The 23,658-nt window shown below is 45.9% G+C and overlaps 1 protein-coding gene across 1 annotated transcript in view; it reads left to right on the top strand.

Annotated features, from left to right (window-relative positions):
• The first annotated feature begins 510 nt into the window (after positions 1-510).
• The window catches only part of FSTL4 (follistatin like 4), a 728,839-nt gene continuing 705,691 nt past the window's right edge, over positions 511-23,658 (top strand). Inside the window, 3 exon segments of the mRNA XM_050962627.1 lie at positions 511-588; positions 1,917-2,090; positions 2,092-2,115. Of these exon segments, the coding sequence (XP_050818584.1) occupies positions 1,941-2,090; positions 2,092-2,115 (174 nt within the window). The 5' untranslated portion in view covers positions 511-588; positions 1,917-1,940.

Genomic DNA, 23,658 nt, shown 5'->3' on the forward strand with positions numbered 1-23,658 from the left:
AGGGTGACAGTTGTGGTTTTTTTGTTTTTGGTTTTTTAATTGGGGAGGGAGCTTCAGCCTTTCTGCTTTTGTACTTCTGCTACCACCCCGATGATCTTTTGATCCAGAGTAGTTCAGCAGCTGCACTTTCTGAAGTGCTGCATCTTGGAAGACAAACGATATTCAGAAGAAACCCATACTGTTATGCTCCTCCAGCATTAGAAACATTTAATAGTTTTTTTTTTGGCCTGATTACATCACTGTTGGCCTGAACATATGCACTAAGGCTCCTTTACACCACTCTGGCGTGTATCTGTAAGTGCGAATTGTGCCCTGTAGCAGAGTGTATTGATTTAGGTAGCCAATTTTAATTAGGATTTAAATTAGCAAGCAGGAAATCCTGATTTTAAATAGTTGATTTTAATCATACTTTGCATTTGTACTTTTTAGTTATTTTCCTAAGTAACTACATCTCTACCTCGGTATAACGCCACCTGATATAACACGAATTCGGATATGATGCGGTAAAGCAGTGCTCCGGGGGGACAGGGCTGTGCACTCCGGTGGATCAAAGCAAGTTCGATAGAATGCGGTTTCACCTATAACGCGGTAAGATTTTTTGGCTCCCGAAGACAACGTTATCTCGAGGTAGAGGTGGTATTGGTTGGTCAACATTAAAACATGTTGATTTGCAACTAAATATAGCCTTTGCACTAAATTTGGTGCATCTTTTTACTAGCCGGGAGCATACACGTTTAAGCAATTATATAGCTTAACTTACATTTATGCAGATTCTGAATTTTTAGATTTTCTGTTATGTTAAAAATGGTGAATGATTTATATCTCTTTTTGCTTGTGATTTTTGTCAAGTCCTATTTGTATGGAAATTCAATTACAAAAACAACAAGAACAACATGTAAATTTTTCTTATTAAATAAAACTACCTTAGATGTGCTGGATAGAGAAGGAAAAACAAAGTTTATCAAAGCATATTTTGCATTTCAAACTGATTTATTTAACAAAGGAGGTATGATCTGTAATTCATTAATTGAACAGATTTTTTTTTTCTGGTCACCATGTCCTTAAAGATTTTAAAGTAGTAGATCTCATAGACTTTAAGGTCAGAAGAGACCATTATGATCATCTAGTCTGACCTCCTGCACAACGCAGGCCACAGAATCTCACCCATCTACTCCTGTAACAAACCCCTAACCTATGTCTGAGTTATTGAAGTCCTCAAATCGTGGTTTCAAGACCTCACGGTGCAGAGAATCCTCCAGCAAGTGTCCCATGCCCCACACTACAGAGGAAGGTGAAAAACTTCCAGGGCCTCTGCCAGTCTTCCATGGAGGCTCATTTTCTCATACTGAGTTTTTATTCAGACATTGGAAGAAGAAAACAAGCTTTCCTGCTTTTTTCAACTCCCATTGATTTCTTAAATTTGGGTTAACTAATCACTGAACTGAGCTAGTCGAATAAAACGAAATGAAGAAAATATTCTTTCTGCGTCCCTCTCCCCCTGCAACAATAACAACAAACTATTGCTCTCAAAAGTTGGTTTAGCACTTCAGCAAAATCTGGTTCCAAAAACTTAGCCAGTGTCTATGGTTTTACTTTCTTTAAAGCTTGGCAACATACGTTTACTGCTTAATATTTTTGTATTTAAAGTAAATTATTGTAATAGTGTTTAATAAGTCTAGGCCTTAACATAAGTTAATTTCAAATTTAATTTCAATAGGTTTATTTTAAAAACTCTGTATTTAATTTAAATAAAAAGTATTTAATTTTTTTATTCTATGACTGATAGATAAAAATTTTTTTTTTTTTAAATCTAAATAGTGCTTTGTTTATCTTCAGTATAAAGGGATCTTGTAATTGGAGCTTTCTCAGCTATACTGCCAAGTTAAGTAGTCTGTTTTTTTTGTTTCTCGTTACAGGATCCTGGAATTGAGAGAGAACTCATGCTGATATCATGTCTGGTGGTCATTCCTTTAGAGCAGCTGGCATCATGGCTCATCACCGGGAAATGTTGTTTTGCCATGGTTAGGCTGCACTCTGGCTTCCTTGGAGACCTAGGAACAGCAGACACCGGGAAGCGTTTGGCAGCTGTGTGAACCTGAAAGTACTACTGTCAAGGTAAGCAAAACAATTATTGCCATCAGCACAATGACTTGCTGTACAGTTAAAATAGCATCTTTTATTCTGAACCAAAATTGTATGCAAATAAAATGATCAGTTATACAAGCTATAAAACATTTTAAAGTATGAATTTGCAAGTAATGACTACAGCTTGTTTAAAGGTCAGTGGATAAAAACTGATTTAAAAAAATTAGTTTTAATATTTTCTAACAGTACATGGCCAAGTTCTTCTCTCACTCTGTAGCAGGTGTCATTGCGGATACTCCAGATTTACAGTGGTGTAAGTGAGGGCAGAAGTGATGTACTTATTTTTAATTACTTGTACTTTCAACAGCTTTTAACATTTCAGTTCACCTTTAAGGTAATGTGTAACCTGTCAGTTCAACCTTGAGTGCTGTTACAGACTTGCTCTTATGAACTATTTATAAGAGTTCCATAATGCTAAAGTGAAGAAAAAAAATCAAGCTGGTCTGTTACTATTTATATATATTTTTTTCTCCAGCAGGTGGTTGAATGAATGGTGCAAATCATATTATTGATTGTTTTGGTACAATCTACTGTGTTGTAATAACTGTTGAATTTTGTACCGTTTTTTTGGGATGAATTGGCTTGAATGGACAAGTTTGTGTGTTTATGTATTTGTGACCTCAGCTGGCAGGCTTGCTGTCATGGAGTCCATGGGCGATGCTCTGGAACTGCTCCCCACAAAGCCAGTCAGGACTTCGGGGCGCCTCCTCTCCCTTGGAGCAGACTTTTTCAGGGCAAGAAGCTCACACGTCTTCACCTCCTGGATCTCTCCTTGGAGCATTCAGCATCCTCTGCCCCTCCGTGTGCTTCCCACAGCGAGTCTGCCCAGGCGGGGTCCTGGGGAAGCCCCAGGGTCCTGCACCCCCACTTTGCAGTTAGACGTGACTCTCAGCCAGCCAGTAAAACAGAGGTTTATTCGATGACAGGAACACTGTCTAAAACAGAGCTTGTAGGTACTGCGAACCGGACCTCTTGGCTGGGTCCATTCTGGGGGGCAGTGAGTCAGACCCCCATGTCTGCACTTCACTCCTCGTCCCCAGCCAGCTCCAGACCGAAACCCCCCCCCAACCCCTCCTCCTCTGTTCAGTTCCTTTCCGGGGTCAGGAGGTCACCTGACCTCTTTGTCTCCAATGCCTTCAGCTGGCACCTTTGCAGAGAAGGGGCCCAGGCCATCAGCTGCTAGGAGACAGAGTGCCAGGCATTTAGGTGCACTGGCCCTTTGCTCTGTAGCAATCACACACCCTTATTCCACCACCTAGATACTTAAGAACTGCATAGGGGACACTGAGGTGCCAACACAGTATTCAGAGAAAACATTAAGAACATTCCCAGTTCGCCACACTTGCTTAGAGATGTCATTCTTTCTGCCATCAACCTCTCTCTTCCCTGATACTTTGTTTCTGTCTGGAATCAAATGATGTCCCTGTCTCCATTCAGACCTTTGGTAAAACTTCCATTGATTTCAATGAGATCAGGAATTGCAGCTGTTTCATAGATACCAATTAGAGATTGTTTCACTATAAATACTATATAACAGCTCAGCTGCATTCGCTCCCAGCATTTTTGGTGCCAGTGTCACTGCCTCTGCAGCCTGCATGCTCTCTGTTCCATGGTCCACCTGAATGGCTGTGGAGAGGAGGAGGAAATGAACTTCAACCTGAAAATAGCTGATTCCATTAAGAAAACTTCAAGCACATGATGTTTGAGTGACTTCGAATTTTTCCAGAATCCATTGCTATTATCCTTGCCTCTCTGGCTAAATGAACCTAAACACTTTTATTAAATTAGCCAGTTGTTATGTCTCCTCTTACACCATGGAAAGCAATTTCAGAGACTAATGACTGCAGGGCCCCTCACAATAGTAGGAGTAACCTTTTATTGTTACAGCAAGTCTGGCTCAGGATGGTGTCATATGCAGTGACATCTTTTGGACAAAGTTGTTAAAGCAATGTCAATATATAGCTTGGCTTTCATTTAGCATAAATTAATTCACTTAGAACCTCAGCCAAAGTCTATTGAAATCAGTGGAAAGACTTCTATTTACTTCAATGGACTTAGAATCAGACCCCAAAAGCCGGGGGGGGGGGGGGAAACACCAGTATGGTCTCTCTCTCTCTCACATTCTGTATTTACTCCTCATGGGGAGGAAAGATCTGGTTGGTATTTAAGCAGATCAATGAATAACATCCGATAGCCTCTCTAAAACAAAATCTACTGTTAGGGTAGAATGATCTCTGGTTTAGAGGAACATATCTTATTTTTGTTTTCTGCTTCCCACTCTGAAATGATGTTGTTGTCAAAAGAGAAAAAGGATGAGGAATTAAAATGGGAAAATTAATTTTAAAAGGGGAGGAGGAGAATGACAAATCCTGTAATAAATATCAGGAAATTTTTAACGCTATACAGAAATGTAGGGGTGTGTGTGTGTGTGTGTGTGTGTGTGTGTGTGTGTGTGTGTGTTTGGGAAGAGGGGAAGGAGGCAGGGCATGTTTTGTGCTTCTCATTCTTATTTGTTTTAAAGTTGTTGTGTCTGGTATAAATAGCTCCTTTGCAGTATGGCAATAGTGCCCTTATTTGTCATGTTCTTCAGAAGCTAGAGATATGAAGATGTATAATAGCTGCATGCCAACCAACCACCGCCTCATACTGCTGTTCCATTGCTGTGTAACTGGGGGTTGTCATCATTCTTTTGTAGATCCTGAGTGTCTGCTTTTTTACTCCCACAAATCCCCACGGGCTGTAGTTCTAGAAATGATGCCTTATTCTGGGCATTACCTCTGTGGGTAGGTACAAATATCTACACATACATCCATTTTACATGGTCAGTGGATTCCTCATGTACAGAGGCATTAGGATATTTATGGGGCTTCTCACCACCTTTCTGTCAGAATCTGTTTTCCTCATATTTGTGTTAGGGTTTTTGAGTCCAGAGTACTTGAAATATTATAAAGAATGCACAATAAATCTGCTCACATTAATTCAATGGCTCTCCTGTGCAGAGATATTGAGTAAACACAAAGCAAAGTCATAGCACAATGATACTCTTTAACAACTCATGATCTATACAGCACAGCGATCCACATCGGGAGCAGATTTCATGTGACTTTAGGATCCAGAATGACAAGTTTCTTCCCAGTAAAGGAAAAGGTACCAGCGGAGGAAATTCTTCAACATGTAGCTGGTCGGATAAATTCTTTCTATTCAGGACAGCGTTGCATAGACACACAACCACTTCTATTACCTAATGAGCCTGTGTATAATATAAATTCTGGGCCAGATCCTCAACTGCTGTATGTTGGCATAGTTCCCTTGATTTCAAAACCCCACTTTGTTATTGTTTTGGCTCAGAATCCCTAACACTGTGGAATTCATACTGTTTGTGAAGATTTTTGGCATTGCTGCCTGCTGCCAATACTTTGTCCTTATGGTGGAATTGCATCAAGTTTCTCAACCTGAGCAGGATCAGGCCAAATTGCTAGGGAAGAGCAGCAGAAAGTGCTGCAAAAATTGGTGTTGGTGATTCAGTAAGTGATGCTGTTGCATCTTAGGCTATGTCTATGTTAAGATCAGAGCTATGAGTGCAGCACGTGTAGATATATCTGAGCTAGCTTTGATATAGTTAGCTTGAATAGCAATAGCATGGCAGCAAGGATAGCAGCTTGAGTACATACACAGAGTCCCAGGTGGGTTTGAACAATCTGTTTTGCCATTCATGCTGCCATGGCCGCATTGCTATTGTTCAGGCCAGCAGACTCAGGTATGTCTAACTGTGTTGCAGTCACACCTCTGATTGCAGTGTAGACAAACCCTGTTCCTGAGCCTGATGCTAGGGATCACTGCAGGGCCGGCCTTAGGATTTATGGTGCCCTAGGCGAGATTATTAAACTGGTGCCCCTGTGCCTGATCTGGTCTTAGCAACACAAACATAAGCTTATAGTATTGGAAAACTTGCCACATTCACATTATTAAAACCAGTTTAACTTAATTAAGCACACTGTAATGCTGATGGACTAGCACTAAAGAAGCAGCACTATAGAAAAAATTCTGATATGACAGAATGATGCAAATAATATATTTTTTTTAATTTATCAAAATTTTATTGGAAATTTATATGAAGAGGTATTGAAACAAAGATTTGTTTTTAATTAAAAGCAATCTTTCTGGCTTTTTTGGCTGCAAAATCAGTAATAATGTCATCATATGACAAAGACAAAATCGTGTCTTGTTCGATCGCAAGAATAGCAAGACCAGTCAAGCGTTCCTGACTCATTGTAGAGCGGAGATAGTTTTTAATGAGCTTTAGTGTTGAGAAACTCCGTTCTCCTGATGCTACTGTTACAGGAATTGTCAGTAGAATACGAGTGGCAATGTACACATTAGGATATATGTCAACAAGTTTGCGGGTATGAATAAACTGTACAATGTCCATCACCGATTTTGCATGTGGCAACACTGATGACAGTGTACTCAATTCTTCGTACAGTTCAAGTCCATTTAAAACAAAAGTATCACCGTGCTTCAGGAGGCTCTCTAGATTCTTGCACTTTGTCATTAGTTGCTCTTGTTTTCCTATTTCTTTGAATTTAGTTATGTCATACAAAAATCCAAACTGTTCATGGTGTACTTGCAAGGTATTAAACCTTTCATCAACAGCAGATACTGATTTATCCATCACAACATTAAAAAATTCAACCTCAAATTTCTTTTCTGGATCATCTATGGGCATGATCTGCTGTACAGATTCTTCATAAAGAAGTGTTCCTGGCCTTTTTAACTCATATTAACTATGTATTTACTTTATGAAAGTTGGAGAAAACATTGTGAAAACGTAGAACATTGGCTGCCCAACTTCTGGGCTGGCAAAAGTTATACTGACTCACAGGGGAAAAAAAAAGCAGGAGAATCTTAGTGCAACATATGGTCACTCTATACCAGGGGTCGGCAACCTTTCAGAAGTGGTGTGCCAAGTTCACTGTAATTTAAGGTTTCTCGTGCCAGTAATACATTTTAATGTTTGTAGAAGGTTTCTCTCTATGTCTATATTATATAAATAAACTATTGTTATTATGTGAGGTCTTGGCCACCGGTCCTGCTCAGGCCACTGCCAGCTGAGTAAATGAAACCCCAAACCGGCAGCGGGCTGGTGGCTGGAACCCTAGAAAAGGATCCCAGGCCCTGCTCAGCCCGCTGCTGGTCTGGGGTTCTGACCACCAACTCCTGCCAGCCAGGATCCCGACCGCCAACCCCCCTTCAGCCCGCTACCAGCCTGGGATTCTGCTCACCCAGGCTGGCAGGAGGAAGAGTGGGGTTGGCGGCTGATCTGACTGGCAAGGGGCCGGCAGCCGGAACCCCGGAGTAGCAGTAGGCTGAGTGCTGCTGGCACCCCAGACTGGCAGCAGACTGAGCCACTCAACCCCCCACCGGCCCTGCTCAGCCCGTGGCCGGCTGAGTGAATGGAACCCCAGGCTGACAGCAGGTTGAGTGGTTCAACTGGCCTGCTCAGCCCACTGCCAGCCTGGGGTTCCTTGGGGGTCCCCAGGCCAGCAGTAGGTGCTGAGTGGGGCCGATGGCTGGTATTCCAGCTGGCAATAGGGCAGCAGCCGGAACCCCAGAGCAGTGATGGGCTGAGCCGCTCAGCCTGCTGCTGCATACCATCAAAAATCAGCTCACCTGCCACCTTTGACACGTGTGCCGTAGGTTGCCAACCCCTGCTTTATACACTAGTAAGGAGATGAGCATATTACAGTTGTTGGAGGGCTCTTATCAGGAGTAACCGGCTATAGGAAAGTCAGTCAACATTTTTTGTTTCTCTGATGAAAACTGACCCACTCCCTGCCTCAAACCAAACCTGTCACTAATAATTGTCAACAACTTAATTTTCTGTTTTTGGCTAAGATATTGATTTTTTTTAAAAAAAAATATTGAAATTGGATTCGGGATTGTTAGCAAGAATTTTTGGCAAACAAAGTTGTTAAATGACAATCTAAATGGCAACACAGTACTGCTTTCATGCTTGGCTCACCCCCCCAGCCTGCTGGTCCAACAGCTGCACTAGAGGAGGAGATAGGTGGAAAACTGCAGGACCCCAAAATCCACCTCTTGGGATGCAGAGTGGCAACAGCAGCAGCAAACCCTCAGGTCCAATCACACGCCAATGGGCACCGCCGCCAGCTGTCATAACATATTCCCAGATTTGGACCTTAGCGTCCAAAATATGGGTGTTAGCATGAAAACCTCCAAGCTTAGTTACCAGCCTGGACCTGGTAAAGCTGCCACCACCCAAAAAATTAGAGTGTTTTGGGGCACTCTGGTCCCCCCAAAAACCTTCCCTGGGGACCCCAAGACCCAAATTCCTTGAGTCTTACAATAAAGGGGTATAAACCATTTCCCTTCCCCCCTCCAGGTGTTCCCTCCCTCGGTTCCTGGAGAGATATACAAAACCAAGCTCCGTGAATCTAAACAGAGGGACTCCACCCTCCCTATTTCCAGTCCTGGAAAACACAAGTACCGAGAGAGAGCTAATCTCTCCTCTTCCTCCCTCACCCAGAGGGTATGCAAAGTCAGGTTAATAAATCTAACACAAAGAGATTTTCCCCCCGACTTCTTCCTCCCACCAATTCCCTGGTGAGTTGCAGACTCAATTCCCTGGAGTCCCCACTAAAGAAAAACTCCAACAGGTCTTAAAAAGAAAGCTTTATATAAAAAGAAAGAAAAATACATAAAAATGGTCTCTCTGTATTAAGGTGACAAATACAGGGTCAATTGCTTAAAAGAATTATGAATAAACAGCCTTATTCAAAAAGAATACAATTCAAAGCACTCCAGCAACTACACACATGTAAATACAAAAGAAAAAAAACAATAAACCCATATGGTTTTATGATCTTTGTACTCACAACTTGGAAACAGAAGATTAGAAAGGCAGGAGACAGAAAAAATTCCTCTCATAGCCGAGAGAGTACAGGCACAAGACAAAGAACAAAGAACTCACGCACAAACTTCCCTCCACCCAGATTTGAAAAAGTCTTGTTTCCTGATTGGTCCTCTGGTTAGGTGTTTCAGGTTACTCCTTTCAAGGTGAAAGAGACATTAACCCTTAGCTATCTGTTTATGACACCAGCTCAACAGACCATGGTGAAGTTAGCACAGCATCTGATCTCAGGGACAGGGCACCCATGGAGCCACAGCAGCTCGTCCTGCCCTGTGCAGCTCCCCCCGGATGAGATGGATCGCTGGCAGCTGCCAGCCCGGGGGAGAGGCACTCCCCAGCTAGGGTGGCCAGATCCAGATGTCCTGATTTTATAGGGCCAGTCCTGATATTTGGGGCTTTGTCTTATATAGGCACTAATTACCCCCACCTAGAGTGACCAGATAGAAAGTGTGTAAAATCAGGACAGGGATGGGGGGGGTAAAAGGAGCCTATATAAGAAAAAGACCCCAAAATTGGGATTGTCCCTATAAAATAGGGATATCTGCTCACCCTACCCCAATCCCCTATCCTGATTTTTCACACATCTGGCTAGCCCCAGCCAAGCCCTGTGTGACATTCCAATCCTGGCTCGCTGCCCAGGAAGTGAGTTACTTTCACTTTCATTCCTCAGCTCGCAGCCAGCCAGCCTCCCCTCCCTCCCCAGCACCTCATTCAACCCAGCCCTGACGGAGGGGAGGGAGGAGAGAGAGAGGGGTGCTCCTCGGGAGGAGGGAGAAAGGAGGGGGTGCTCCATGGGGCAGAGGGGAGGTGAGCTCCCTTCCCAACCCTTACCCCCTCCCCTTCCCAGAGACCCCAGCAGCCAATCCCATTCCTCAGACTGTGCTGCATTCGGCTCTCTCTAGGACCCAGCAGCCCTGCTTCTACGCTGTCTGGGCTGCCTGGAGAGTGGTGCCCCCAGGAAGAGTGAGGCCCTATGCGGGTGCCTATTCTGCCTATGCCTAAGGACGGCCCTGGATCACTGGGCACCTGGAGGTGTCTTTTGAATGGAACACAAAAATCAAGGTCCCAGGACACCTGTGGTCATTAAACGTTGCATGGCGTTTCTGCATGTCTTTGCATAGGGCTGGATCTCTCTGCTGCTGGATATAAATAACTGCTTCTAGCTTCAAGGAGAATGACTTGCAGTCTGTGGGAGAGAACTGAGCCCTGTTGTCCAAATTCAAATCTAGTAATTACATCCTTTCTGCCTGCAAATCCTCCCACAGTTTCCATTGGGTAGGATGTTTACTTTCTATTATTTGTGGTATAATGTTGCCTTGCTGTTTACTGGTGAAGAGATGCAGTGGCTCAGTTCCTGTAATGAATGAAGTGATCTCCTATGTAACAAATAAAATGATGATCAACACTTTCCAGCAGGACTAGTTTTTGAAATTACATTATAGAACCAGAAGGGATGTGATATAAATTGGGACTCTTGGGGTTGGCTGGCTCTAGATGTTTGGAGGTCCTGACAGTTTTGTTGGGAAAGAGGGTACTTTTCCCTCAAGAGGGACAAAATACTCAAGATTCTGCCTAAAAGCCTGATTTTATTATTTATCTTTAGTGCACTGTGGTTACATCTGTGTCTAATAGTAAAGTGGTGCAAGACCTTCAAACTTTTTTGTCACTATCCATGTCTTTATTACTGTATTATTTGGGCTCTGTGTCTCTTGACATACAACCTCAGACCAAGGCCATTTCTCCTGCTGCAGGGCTTTTCGTTTCTCTCGATGGACTGTTATGAGTTGCTCTGATTTAGCTCAAGAATGCAGTACTTCTTTTTCTTTCTTTTTCTCTTTTTCTTTTTTCTTTCTTTCTTTTTTCTCTCTCTCTCCTTTTTCTTTCCTCTTTCTTTCTCTCCTGTCTTCCTTTCTCTTTTTCTTTTTCTTTCTTTCTTTCTCTTTTCTTTTTCTTTCTTTTTTTCTTTTTTTTCGCTTTCTCTTTTTCTTTTTCTTTCTCTTTCTCTCTCTTTCTTCACTACATCTGCAGACTTTCACTTTAAAAAAAGACTTTAAAAAGCTGTACCATCAAGCATTACAAAATTTCTGGGGGGATTCTGATAACATCTGTAACATGATTAGATGCTTATTTTAAAATCACGTTTATACCCACCCACGTGTTAAAATATTTAATGATAATATGCAGAGGGAAACTTGGAAAACTTTTCGGTCAGATCAGTAAAACAAATAAGTGACAACCCTTTTTATTGCACCATGAGACTGTTTTATTGGTGAATTAATAGGAATAACTGAACTATTTTAGTTGCTAACTGGGAGCAGTATATTAGCAACAGTTTTAATAAGTGTAGAGTGACAGGAGACTGCTGAGAATCAGAAAACGAGACACTGTATTTATCCCTGTGGAAAATTTCTTTAATAAAAGACTTTGGGTTAACTGGGGATAGATTTAATGGCTCAGGTATGTTTTTATTGGATACTCAGTAGTGAGCAATCCCAAAGGTGGTATGAGGACAGAAACGACCCTGCAAAGATGAAGGAAGGCATGAAAGGAACAGAAAGAAACCAAAAGGACAAAAGTTTAATGTTTCATTGTTGCCACCAGGGAGCAGGTTTATTTTTTTTCCTCCTGTTTTTTTAATAGTTGCCCACTGTTCGGAACAATGCTCTTCTGGGAGCCAGCATTTTAGATTTAAAGCACCAGATCCTCAATTGCTCTAAACTGGGATAGGTCCATGGGTGGCAGGTATAATAGGCCAGGGGAGGCTTTGGGTACGTCTACACTATGGGATTATTCAGATTTTACATAAACCGATTTTGTAAAACAGATTGTATAAAGTTGAGTGCATGCCGCCACACTAAGCACATTAATTCGGTGGTGTGCATCCATGGTCCAAGACTAGCTTTGATTTCTGTAGTGTTGCACTGTGGGTAGCTATTCTGTAGCTATCCCATAGTTTCCACAGTCTCCCCCGCCCCTTGGAATTCTGGACTGAGATCCCAGTGCCTGATGGGGCCAAAATCATTGTCACGGGTGGTTCTGGGTAAGTGTCGTCACTCATTCCTTCCTCCGGGAAAGCAACGGCAGACAATCATTTCGCGCCCTTTTTCCCTGGATTGGTCTGGCAGACGTCATAGCACGGCAACCATGGAGCCCGTTCAGCTTTTTTTTACTGTCACCGTATGTGTACTGGGTACCGCTAACAGAGGCGATACTGCAGCGCTACACAGCAGCATTCATTTGCTTTTGCATGATAGCAGAAACGGTTATCAGTCGTTCTGTACCGTCTGCTGTGCCATTGTAAATTGGCAATGAGATGACGGTTATCTGTTGTTCTGTACCGTCTGCTATCATGGGTGCCCCTGGCTGAGGTCGCCCGGGGGCGCAAAGGCAAAAATGGGAATGACTCCCCGAGTCAATCCCTCCTTTATGGTATCTAAAAATAGAGTCAGTCCTGCCTAGAATATGGGGCAAGTGTACTAGAGAACTAGTGTACCAGAGAGCACAGCCGCTCCGGGTCAGATCCCACAGAAATGATGAGCTGTGTGCCATTCATGAGGGGTGCCCCTGCAACAACCCCACCCATTGCTTCCCTCCTCCCCAACCTTTCTGGGCTACCGTGGCAGTGTTCCCCCCATTTGTGTCATGAAGTTATAAAGAATGCAGGACTAAGAAACAGTGACTTGTTAGTGAGATAAAAATGAGGGGGAGGCAGCCTCCAGTTGCTATGATAGTCCGGGCAGGACATTAAATGGTGGCAGGGGATAGGAGCCCAGCATCCCGCTGCTATGATAGTCCAGGCAGTACAGAATCTTTTCTTTACACATGAAAGGGAGGGGGCTGATTGAAGCTCAGCCCCCAGTTGCCATGATGAGGACGGTTACCGGCCGTTCTGTACCATCTACTAGGAATGACCGGGAGTCATTCCTATTTTTACCCAGGCGCCCCACCCCGGCCAGCCTCACCTGGGGCCAGCCAGGAGCACTCACGGGCAGATGATGGTACTGCAGCAATCAAGCATATTGTACCGTCTGCCACCGGGGAGGGAAGAGGAGCAGATACTGCTCTTTACTGCCGCAGCATCGCGTCTACTAGCAGCATTAAGTACACATAGGGTAACATTAAAAAAAAAGTCAAGAAACGATTTTTTCCCCTTTACTTTTACGTGGGGGGGAGGGGAAGGGAGTAAATTCACGAGCTATACCCTGAACCACACCGGACATTGTGTTTGAACCTACAGGCATTGGGAGCTCAGCCAAGAATGCAAATACTTTTCAGAGACTGCTGTGGACTGTGGGATAGCTGGAGTCCTCAGTACCCCCTCCCTTCCTCCATGAGTGTCCATTTGATTCTTTGGCTTTCCGTTATGCTTGTCACGCAGCACTGTGTAGCCTGGAGATTTTTTTCAAATGCTGTGGCATTTCATCTTCTCTAACGGAGCTCTGATAGAACAGATTCGTCTCCATATACAGCGATCAGATCCAGTATCTCCCGTACGGTCCATGCTGGAGCTCTTTTTGGATTTGGGACTGCATCGCCACCCGTGCTGATCAGCGCTCCACGGTGGGCAAACAGGAAATGCAATTCAAAAGTTTGCGGGGCTTTTCCTGTTTACCTGGCCACTGCATCCGAGTTCAGATTGGTGTCCAGAGTGGTCACAGTGGTGCACTGTGGGATACTGCCCGGAGGCCAATACCGTCGATTTGCAGCCACACTAACCCTAATCTGATATGGTAATACCGATTTTAGCGCTACTCCTCTCGTTGGGGAGGGGTACAGAAACTGATTTAAGGAGCCCTTTATATTGATATAAAGGGCCTCGTAGTGTGGACGGGTGCGGCGTTAAATCGGTTTAACGCTGCTAAAATTGGTTTAAACGCGTAGTGTAGAACAGGCCTAAGCCTCCCAAACAGCTGCAGACCCACCTCCTGGGCTGTGGCTCTGCCTGCACTCTGCCCCGAGGCCCTGCTGCTGCTCTTCCCCCGTGGCCCTGTCCACACTGCTCCAGCCTCCCCAAATGTGCCAGCCATGTTTAGGTTAATGGAAATCAGCAACATAGATGTGTCGACTTCCCTCAAGTGAGAATCTAGCCCTTAACCACTTTCTATCAACTTGATGGTCAACTTGTTACACACTGAATTCTCTTCTATAACCAGGCCTCATTTATACTCTATTCACCTTTAATCTAGATTTTGCATTTCTGCAGTTGTCAAATGCTATTGACATTTGTGTTTTTGGTGACTCAGTTCATTTATTTCTGTCTTTGTTCTCCTGGGGCTAATTTTAGCTCTTTGCTATTTTCAGTGTGGATAGGGCTGCTGTGAATACTAAAGATTTACGTTCTAGTTTTCTGTCTGATTTACATTTAGGCTATGTCTACATGGGCTTGCAGTTTGGACTCAAGATTACGGAGGTGTGAATTGGTGTGCTGTGCTATAACTCTCCTGTATGGATGCTATGTGTATAAATGGAAAGGTACCTAATTGTATTAATGTAGTTCTCTGGGAGTAAGTGAATTTGAACTAGGTACCTTTCAGTTTGCACTGGGATTTGTAGTGCAGCACGTTCGTGCGTGCTACAATATACAGCCCTGTAGTCTGAATTGCAGCGCTATGTAGAAAAACCCTTAGAAAGAAGATTTAATATTAATTTTGTTCATTGTGATTTTTTTAACATCTTAGCAAAATATGTTCCCAAATTTAATATAGCGCTGTTCATTTGTAAGCTTCTCAGGACAGGGGCCCTGTCTGTCATTTTCTTTGTAAAGAGCTATGTATACTTTCAGCACTCCATGAATTCTAAATAAGGAGCTGGGTGAACACTGAAAAATGGGTCCAATGCACCTGACCCTGTTTTTTGTTTTGAAAACTGTTGTGTGAAGAGACATGGTTCTTAATAAGCACCAATAAAAGGTGGTAGAACTGATGAAAAGGATCTGGGGATTATAGTTGATCACAAATTGAATGAGAATCAACTCTGTGATGCAGTTGCAAAAAAAAAAAGACTTATTATGTTGTGGTGTATTAACAGGAGTGTCATACCTAAGATACGGGAGGTCCTGCTTTTCTCAGCACTCGTGAGGCTTCAGCTGGAGTATTGTATCCAGTTCTGGGTGCCACACTTCAAGGGAGATATGGACAAACTGGAGAGTCCAGAGGAGAGCAACAAAAATGATTTAGAAAACCTGATCTATGAGGAAAGGTTAAAAAAACTGGACATGTTTATCTTGAGGGAAAAAAAAACCTGAAGGGGGGGCCTGATAAGCCTTCAAATATGTTGAGGGCTGTTACAAAGATGACTGTGATCAATTGTTCTCCATTTCCACTGAAGGTAGGACAGGGAGTAATTGGCTTAATTTGCAGCAAGGGAAATTTAGGCTAGATATTAGGGAAATCTTTCTAACTGTAATGATAGTTAAGCTCTGTAATAGGCTTTCCAGAGAGGCTGAGGAATCCCCATCGTTGGAGGTTTATAAGAACAGGTTAGACAAACATTCCTGTCAGGGATGGGTTTACTTAGTTCTGCCTAAGCACATTGGACTGGATTTGATGACTTCTTGAGTCCTTCCAGCCCAACATTTCAATAGTTCTTCTTCAAGTGATTGCTCATATCCATTCCAGTTAGGTGTGTGTGCCGCGCGTGCACATTCGTCGGAAAACTTTTACCCTACCAACTCAGTGGGCCGGCAGGTCGCCCCCTAGAGTGGCGCCGTCATGGTGCTCGATATATACCCCTGCCGGCCCACCCACTCCTCAGTTCCTTCTTACCGCCCATGTCGGTCGTTGGAACAGTGGAGCGCGGCTTAGCTGACCTCCACTTCCCTAGCTACTCGTAGTTCTTGTATATAGTTATGCAGTTATAATCCTTTTATATATATATTTGTATAGTTATATGTTTTTTCTTTGCTAACATAGTTAGTTTAGTAATAGTTAGCGGGGTTCAGGAAGTAGCCCCTTTCCTGCACCCGGTGCCGGAGCCCATGCACGGCTCACCGGGTTTTAAAATGGCCTCAGCCTGCCAGAAGCCGATGCCGAAGGGAGATCCACACGACTCCTGTTTGAAGTGCCTCAGGGAATCACACTTGACAGCTAAGTGCCCCATTTGCAAGGCTTTTAAGCCGAGAACAAAAAGGAGCGGGACTTTCACTTACCCCTCCACCTTTGGCACCGAGCGATGATCAAGCGGCTGGCAGATGCGCCTCCTCGGCACCGGACCCCGCCGGTACTGCCAAAGCCTTTCAGCACCGGCCGTCGCCGGCACCGAAGTCGACTCTGCACCGCTCCCTTCCTCCGAGGTCGAGAAAGCCTACAATTCCTGCTGGTGCCTGATGGCTCCCCGGCACGCGCCGTGGTTGAGCCCCCTGCTCCTGCTGCTTCCGTGCCACCTGCATCGCAGCCAAAGAGCTCATCTAAGTCGGATTGCCCGGCGCCGACACCTGCAGAGGCACCGATGACATCGGCACCGTCGATTCCAGTCCCCCAGGGCCATTGAATCCAGTGCCTGACAGCTCCCCAGCACGCGCCGTGGTAGAGCTTACTGCTCCTGCTGCTTCCGTGCCAACTGCACTGCAGCCAGAGAGCTCGTCTAAGTCAGATTGCCCGGCACCGACACCTACTGAAGCTCTGACGACCTCGGTACCGTCGATCCCGGTCCCACGAGAGCCGTCAAATCCGGTGCCTGACAGCTCCCCAATATGCACTGTGGTTGAGCCTGCTGTTCCCTCCACGCCGGAGATATTACCAACGGCGAGGGATCTCATTGCCATGACAGAGTCGATGCTGCCTGACCCCGGCACCGCCGGTGCGGGTAATACAGTCTCTTCATATGACCGTCCTCTGTCAGCACAGCAGAGTGGCACCGTTCATGATCACCGTCCCGCAGACGCTCCAGGTCCCGTCGGCACACCCGACACCACTTGCAGTCCCGGTGCTGTTTTCCTCATCGGTACTGGTCGCACTCGCCGCACCGGTCGGTATCCCGTTCGCCGACCCGCTACTATCGTCACCGTTCCGACTCCCGGCACCACAACAGGTACCGTGACTCCCGTAGCCTCTCCCCGAGCCTCGAGATCTCGGTCGACCTCCCGGCACCGTTCTGGTTGCAGGTCTGGATCTCGTTCCAGGTACCGGTACACCTCCCGGTGCCGGTCCCCGGTGCCGAGTTGGGCAAGGTCCGATAGAGTCAGAGACTCTGCCCTTGCCTTTTTTTAGTGCCTCCATGGCCATCCAGACACACATCCGTGTCATCCCACATGCGCAGATCTTATGCTCAGGACCACGATTCTGATACGCCCCCCGACAACCTGGGGTGGAGGAGGTCCCAGAGGTAGAGGACCCGGTATGGTGCCCTCTAACGGGTACGACTACTCGTCTGTCCGCTCTCCTCTCTGCTCACTAGTCTTTCAGTCTGTTAAGGAGAGGTATTGGCATGGCCAGCGGGCGCCAGCCCCGAAACCGAAGGAGGCTTGGCGAATGAACCTACTTGGCCGCCAGGTGTACTCTGCAGAGGCCCTGCAGCTCTGGGTAGCAAAGCAACAAGCCTTGCTTAGCTGCTATAATTATAGCACCTGGGTGAAGGTAGTTTAGTTTATGGAGTTTCTCCCTCAAAACTCCCGCCAAGAGTTCGCTGCCGTCTTGGAGGACGGGGGAAAAAGGTACCCAGAGCGTCCCTCCAGGCCTCGTTGGACGCAGCAGACTCAGCAGCCAGGACTCTGGCCTTTGGTGTCGCCATGAGGTGCATCTCATAGCTTCAGGTTTCAAACCTCCGGCCGGAGCTGCAGTATTCAGTATGCCATTCAGGACTTACCCTTTGTTGGTAAAGGCCTCTTCGCGGCAAAGACAGCCCCAGGCTGCGAAGCCTGATGGACAATAGGGTCCTAATGCGCTCTCTCAGCATGCATATGCCAGCGACCAAACGCAGGCCTTTCTGTCCCCAGCCGCCATACTCTGTGCCTAGCCAGAGACAGGACTTTGGCAAACGGCGAGGCCAAGGTGGTCGCAGACAAACGTCAGGACCCCTAAAGAGCCAAGGTCAAGGTCCCTCGCAATTACCACTGGGACCAAAGACGAACCTTCCAAGGTGCGCCTGAGGGCGGTGTACCAGTCACAGGCCGGGATCCCAATCCCGCTTTCTCCTGGCGTGGCCCCAGTTAATTTCAGATCGCTGGGTCCTGCGCACGGTGGAGCATGGGTACCACCTCTAATTTGTTCCAACCCTGTCCCCCTTCAGGGACCCCTCTCACGAGCAATTCCTCGTACAAGAGGTGCAGATGCCGATGGACGAAAGGGGCAAGGGGGTTTACTCCCGTTATGCCCTAGTCCCCCACTTGAACGGAGGTCTCAGACCTTCCTAGTCCTGCGCGGACTCAATCAGTTTAGGATAAGGTTGAAGTTCTGCATGGTATCCCTGGGAACCATTATCCCATCCTTGCCTCCTGGGGACTGCTATGCCGCCCTCGATATGAAGGACGCGTACTTTCACAACGCCATCTTCCCTCCGCACAGGAGATACCTCCGCTTTCTAGCCAACCGTCAGTACTTCTGGTTTACGGTCCTACTGTTTGGCCTTTCTGCAGCCCCACAGGTATTGACCAAGTATATGGCCATAGTCGCCGCCTATCTTCGCTGATGTCGGATATGCGTTTTTCCATATCTGGATGATTCGCTTATCCGAGGAGACTCCGAGACACAAACCACTCAGCACGTGGGCATCGTCACGGTCTTCTTCACAGGTCGAGGCCTGATGATTACTATAGAGCAATCCACTCTGGTTCCCACGCAGAGGTTGGACTTCCTAGGGGCTATCCTGGTCTCCGACCTAGCCGGAGCCTGCTTATCACAGCTGCGGTTTTAGGCGATGGCAACAATCATCCGAGGTCTGCAGACTTTCCCAACGACCTCGGCTCGCACTTGTCTCAGTCTCCTGGGTCCATGGCTGCCTGCAAGTTTGTAACCAAACACGCCAAGCTCCGCCTCCGTCCTCTCCAAGTCCGGCTCACCTCGGCGTACCGCCCGGACAGGGAGCCAATGGTCATGGTAGTCACCGTTCCCTCGAGCACCTTAGGCTCCCTAGAGTGGTGGCTAACTCCCTCCCTGGTGTGGGCAGGGATGCGGTTCCATCCGCCCCAGCCCTCACTGCCCCTGATGACGGACGCGTCATCTCTCTGCTCGAGTGCTCATGGTCACCTCCGAGCTTAAGGCCTTTGGTCTTCTCGGGAGCTGGCATTCCACATCAATGCCCCAAAAATGAGAGTAGTCCGCCTGGCGTGCCAGGGGTTCCAGCGGCAGCTGCGAGGCCGTGGTATCTCGGTGTTTACAGCCAACACAACGGCCATGTGCTTCATAAATAACCAGGGAGGGACATGGTCCTCCCCCCTTTTGTCAGGAGGCCATCCATTTCTGGGACTTTTGCATGGCCCACTCGATGGAGCTGGTGACGTCCTTTCTCCCAGGCGTTCGGAACGCCTTGGCGCTTTGACTCAGCAGGTCTTTCCTGTCTTACGAGTGGTCACTCTGCCCCATGTGAGGCGTTCTGCTTTCCAGAAGTGGAGATTTTTCCTCACATAGACCTGTTCGCTCACCGCGAGAGCAGAAAATGCCAGATGTTCTGCTCCTTCCAAGGTCTGTCCTCGGGATCCATCTTGGACTCATTCCTGATGCCATGGAAAGGCCAACTCCTTTATGCCTTCCCACTGTTCCCACTGGTTCATTAGGTCCTACTCAAACTCCGCAGGGGCAGAGCGCGCATCATCATGATCACTCCAGCGTGGTCCAGGCAGCACTGATATACCACATTGCTCGGCCTGTCAATAACCAACCCAATTACCCTGCCACCCCCACCCAGACCTCATCACTCAGGGCCACGACAGGCTTTGTCACCCGGACCTGCAGCCTCTTCGCCTCACGGTGTAGCTGCTGCGTAACTGAGCCGGGGTGGCAGGAAGCCTTCCACCTGGTCAACGTACCTGGCCGAGTGGAAGCATTTCTTCTACAGGTGCAATACGCTCGATCTTGCTCCTACTGAGGTCTCGATCCCCTCTATTTGGCCTGCCTCTGGCCTTCAGCGGCAGGACCTGGCGGTATCATCGCTGAGGGTACACTCGGCAGCCATCTCTACCTTCCAGCCAGGCTAAGGTGGACGTTCCGTGTTCTCACACTCTATGGGTTCGAGGTCCCTCAAGGGCTTGGAGCGCTTGCACCCTCGGGTGCGCCGCCCAGCCCCAACCTGGGACCTCAACCTAGTTTTAACCAGACTTATTTCTCCCCCATTCGAGCCGTTCGCGACCGGCCCTCTGCTATACCTGTCTTGGACGACAACTTTCCTCGTAGCTGTTACATCAGCCAGACGAGTCTCTGAGCTCAGAGCTCTTACGGTGGTTCTGCCGTACACTAGGTTTCACAAAGACAAGGTGCAGTTATGACCGCACCCGGCTTTCCTCCCTAAGGTGGTTTCGGCCTTTCATGTTACCCACAGCTCAACACAATGGGCGCAACAGTTGCACTCCCTGGACATCTGTAGAGTGCTCGCATTTATATTGCGCTGACAGAACCATTTCGTAAGGTGCCCCAGCTCTGTCACGGTAGCAGACCAAAGGGAAGGCTTGCTTGTTTTCCTCTCAGAGGATCTCATCTTGGGTGATGGCGTACATCCGCACTTGTTAAGATTTGGCTCATATTTCCCCAAGCCACATCACCGTGCATTCTACCAGGGCTCAGGCTTCATCTGCCGCCTTGCTGGCTCGTGTTCCTACCCACGAGATCTGTCGCGCAGCTCCATGGTCCTCGGTCCATACCTTTGCTTAGCAGTATGCCCTGGTTCAACAGTCAAGAGATGCTGTAGCCTCTGGCTCAGCAGTTTTCATTCTGCCACATTTCACTCTGACCCCACCGCCTACGTAAGGCTTGGGATTCACCTAACTGGAATGGATATGAGCAATCACTCGAAGAAGAAAAGATGGTTACTCACCTTTGTAACTGTTGTTCTTCGAGATGTGTTGCTCATATCCATTCCACACCTGCCCTCCTTCCCCACTGTCGGAGTAGCCGGCAAGAAGGAACTGAGGAGCAGGTTGGCTGGCAGGGGTATATATCGAGCACCATGATGGCACCACTCTAGGGGGCGACCTGCCGGCCCACTGAGTTGCTAGGGTAAAAGTTTTCCAACGAATGTGCACGCGCGGCGCACACACCTAACTGGAATGGATATGAGCAACACATCTCGAAGAACAACAGTTACAAAGGTGAGTAACCGTCTTTTCTATGGCCTTTAATTGAATGAAGAGGATCTCAAAAAAGGAGTCCTTAGAAATGACTGACTTTCTCAGGCTGGATCACTCACAGATCAACAGAAAAGATGAATACACTATGCTCCAGCAGTGTGGTTTCATGGGTAAGATAAATGACTGAAGCCAATGGCAAAAACTCCCACTGACTATAATGGGGCCCAGATTTCATTCTGGCTTCTAGTCCCACCTCTGCCAATAACAAGTGGAAGAAAAGGGAAATAGATAGTAATGAATATAAACCAGAAGTTAAGAATCCTTGAAAAATAAGGGAAGCTGAAGGACACAAAGAGAAATATATGGTCAGCAGACTTAAGCACAACAAAAAGGAACAAAAATAATCCTGGCAATGGTATAGGTCCATTACTAGACTGAAATGGTAGAATTATCAGTAAGAATACAGGAAAGGCAGAAGTGTCCAATAAATATTTTTGTTCTGTATTTGGGGAAAAATAGATGATGCAGGCTCACTGTAAGATGAAAGCAGTCTTTCCATTCTACTAGCATCTCTGGAGGATGTTAAACAGAAGCTATTAAAGTCAGACATTTTTAAACAACAAGTCCAGATCACTTGCATCCAAGAGTTTTAGAAGAGCTGCCCGAGGAGCTCGCTGGAGCATTATTGATGATTTTCAATAAGTCTTGGATTACTACGGAACTTCCGAAGACTGGAAGAAAGCTAATTGTTATGCTAATTTTTAAAAGAATAAATGCGATGACCTAGATCATTACAGGCCTGTCAACCTGATATCAATCCTGGGTAAGGTAAAAGTGGCTGTTATAGGACTCAATTAATAAATAACTAAGGCAGGGTAATGTATTTAATGCAAATCCACATGAGTTTGTGGGAAATAGATCCTGTCTAACTTGATATCTTTTTTTTTATGAGATTACAAGTTTGGTTGATATAGGTAATAGTGCTGATGTAGTATACGTAGACTTCTATTATCTAGACTAGGTCTAGATCCTACTTAGTCCTACCATGAGTGCAGGGGACTGGACTAGATGACCCCTTGAGGTCCCTTCCAGTCCTATGATTCTGTAAGGCATTTGAGTTGGTACTGTGTGACATTTTGATTAAAAACCAAGAATGATATAAAATTAACATGGCATACATTAAATGGATTAAAAACAACTGATTGGTCTCAGAATGTAAATGTAAATGGGGAACTGTCATTTTGCAGGTATGCATCTAGTGAGATCCCTCTGGGTTAGGTTCTTGGCCTCAGGCTATTTAACATTTAATATCCATGACCTGGAAGAAAACATCACTGATAAAGTTTGCAGATGACAGAAAAATTGAGGGAGAGGTAAATAATGAAGAGAACAGTTCACTGATCTAGTCTGGATCACTTGGTAAACTGAGTGCAACCAAACAATGAATGTTTTAATACCGTTAAATGTGTACATGTAGGAACAAAGAATGTAGGCCATACTTACAGGATTAGGGACTCTATCCTTGGAAGCAGATAGTCTTAAAAAAAAGATTTGGGGGTCATTGTGGATAATCAGCTGAACATGAGCGCTCAGTGGCCAAAAGAGCTAATGCGATCTTGGGATGCATAGATGGGACTCTTGAGTAGGAGTCGTGGTTATTTTTTACCTCTATATTTGTACTCCAGTAGCTGTTGCACAAGTGCCACTGTCCAGTTCTGATGCCCACAGTTCAAGAAGGCTGTGGATAAATGGGAGAGGGTTCAGAGAAGAGCCACGAGAATGATTAAAGGATGAGAAAACTTGCCTTATAGTGATAGAGTCTAGGCGCTCAATCTGTTTAGTTTAACAAAGAGTAGAGTAAAGGGTGACTGCATAACCATCTATAAATACCTATATGGAGAACAGATATTTAATAATGGGCTCTTCAGTCTAGCAGAGAAAAGTAGAACAAGGTTCAATGGCTGGAAGTTGAAGCTAGAAAAATTCAGAATGGAAATAAGGTGTAAATTTTTAACAGAATAAATAACCACTGGAACAATTTACTAAGGGTCATGGTGGATTCTCTATCACTGACCATTTAAAAATCAAGACTGGATGTTTTTCTGAAAGAGACGCTCTTGGAATTATTTTGGAAAAGGCCTATGGCCTGATATATAGGAGGTCAGATTAATGATCATAATGGTTCCTTCTGGCCTTAGAATCTATGAACCTTGGCCAAGTCACTTCACTGTTCTGTGCCTCAGTTTACCTGTCTGTAGCACTAGGATAATGATAGCTTTTCTTTGAAGTGGTTTGGGATTTGTTGTGAGGCACAAAGTATGGCTAGGATGCTTGGACACCACCAGGACTCTGTTGTCCCACTGAAGGA

This window comes from Gopherus flavomarginatus, chromosome 7 (genome assembly GCF_025201925.1).
Source record: "Gopherus flavomarginatus isolate rGopFla2 chromosome 7, rGopFla2.mat.asm, whole genome shotgun sequence".
NCBI lineage: Eukaryota > Metazoa > Chordata > Testudines > Testudinidae > Gopherus > Gopherus flavomarginatus.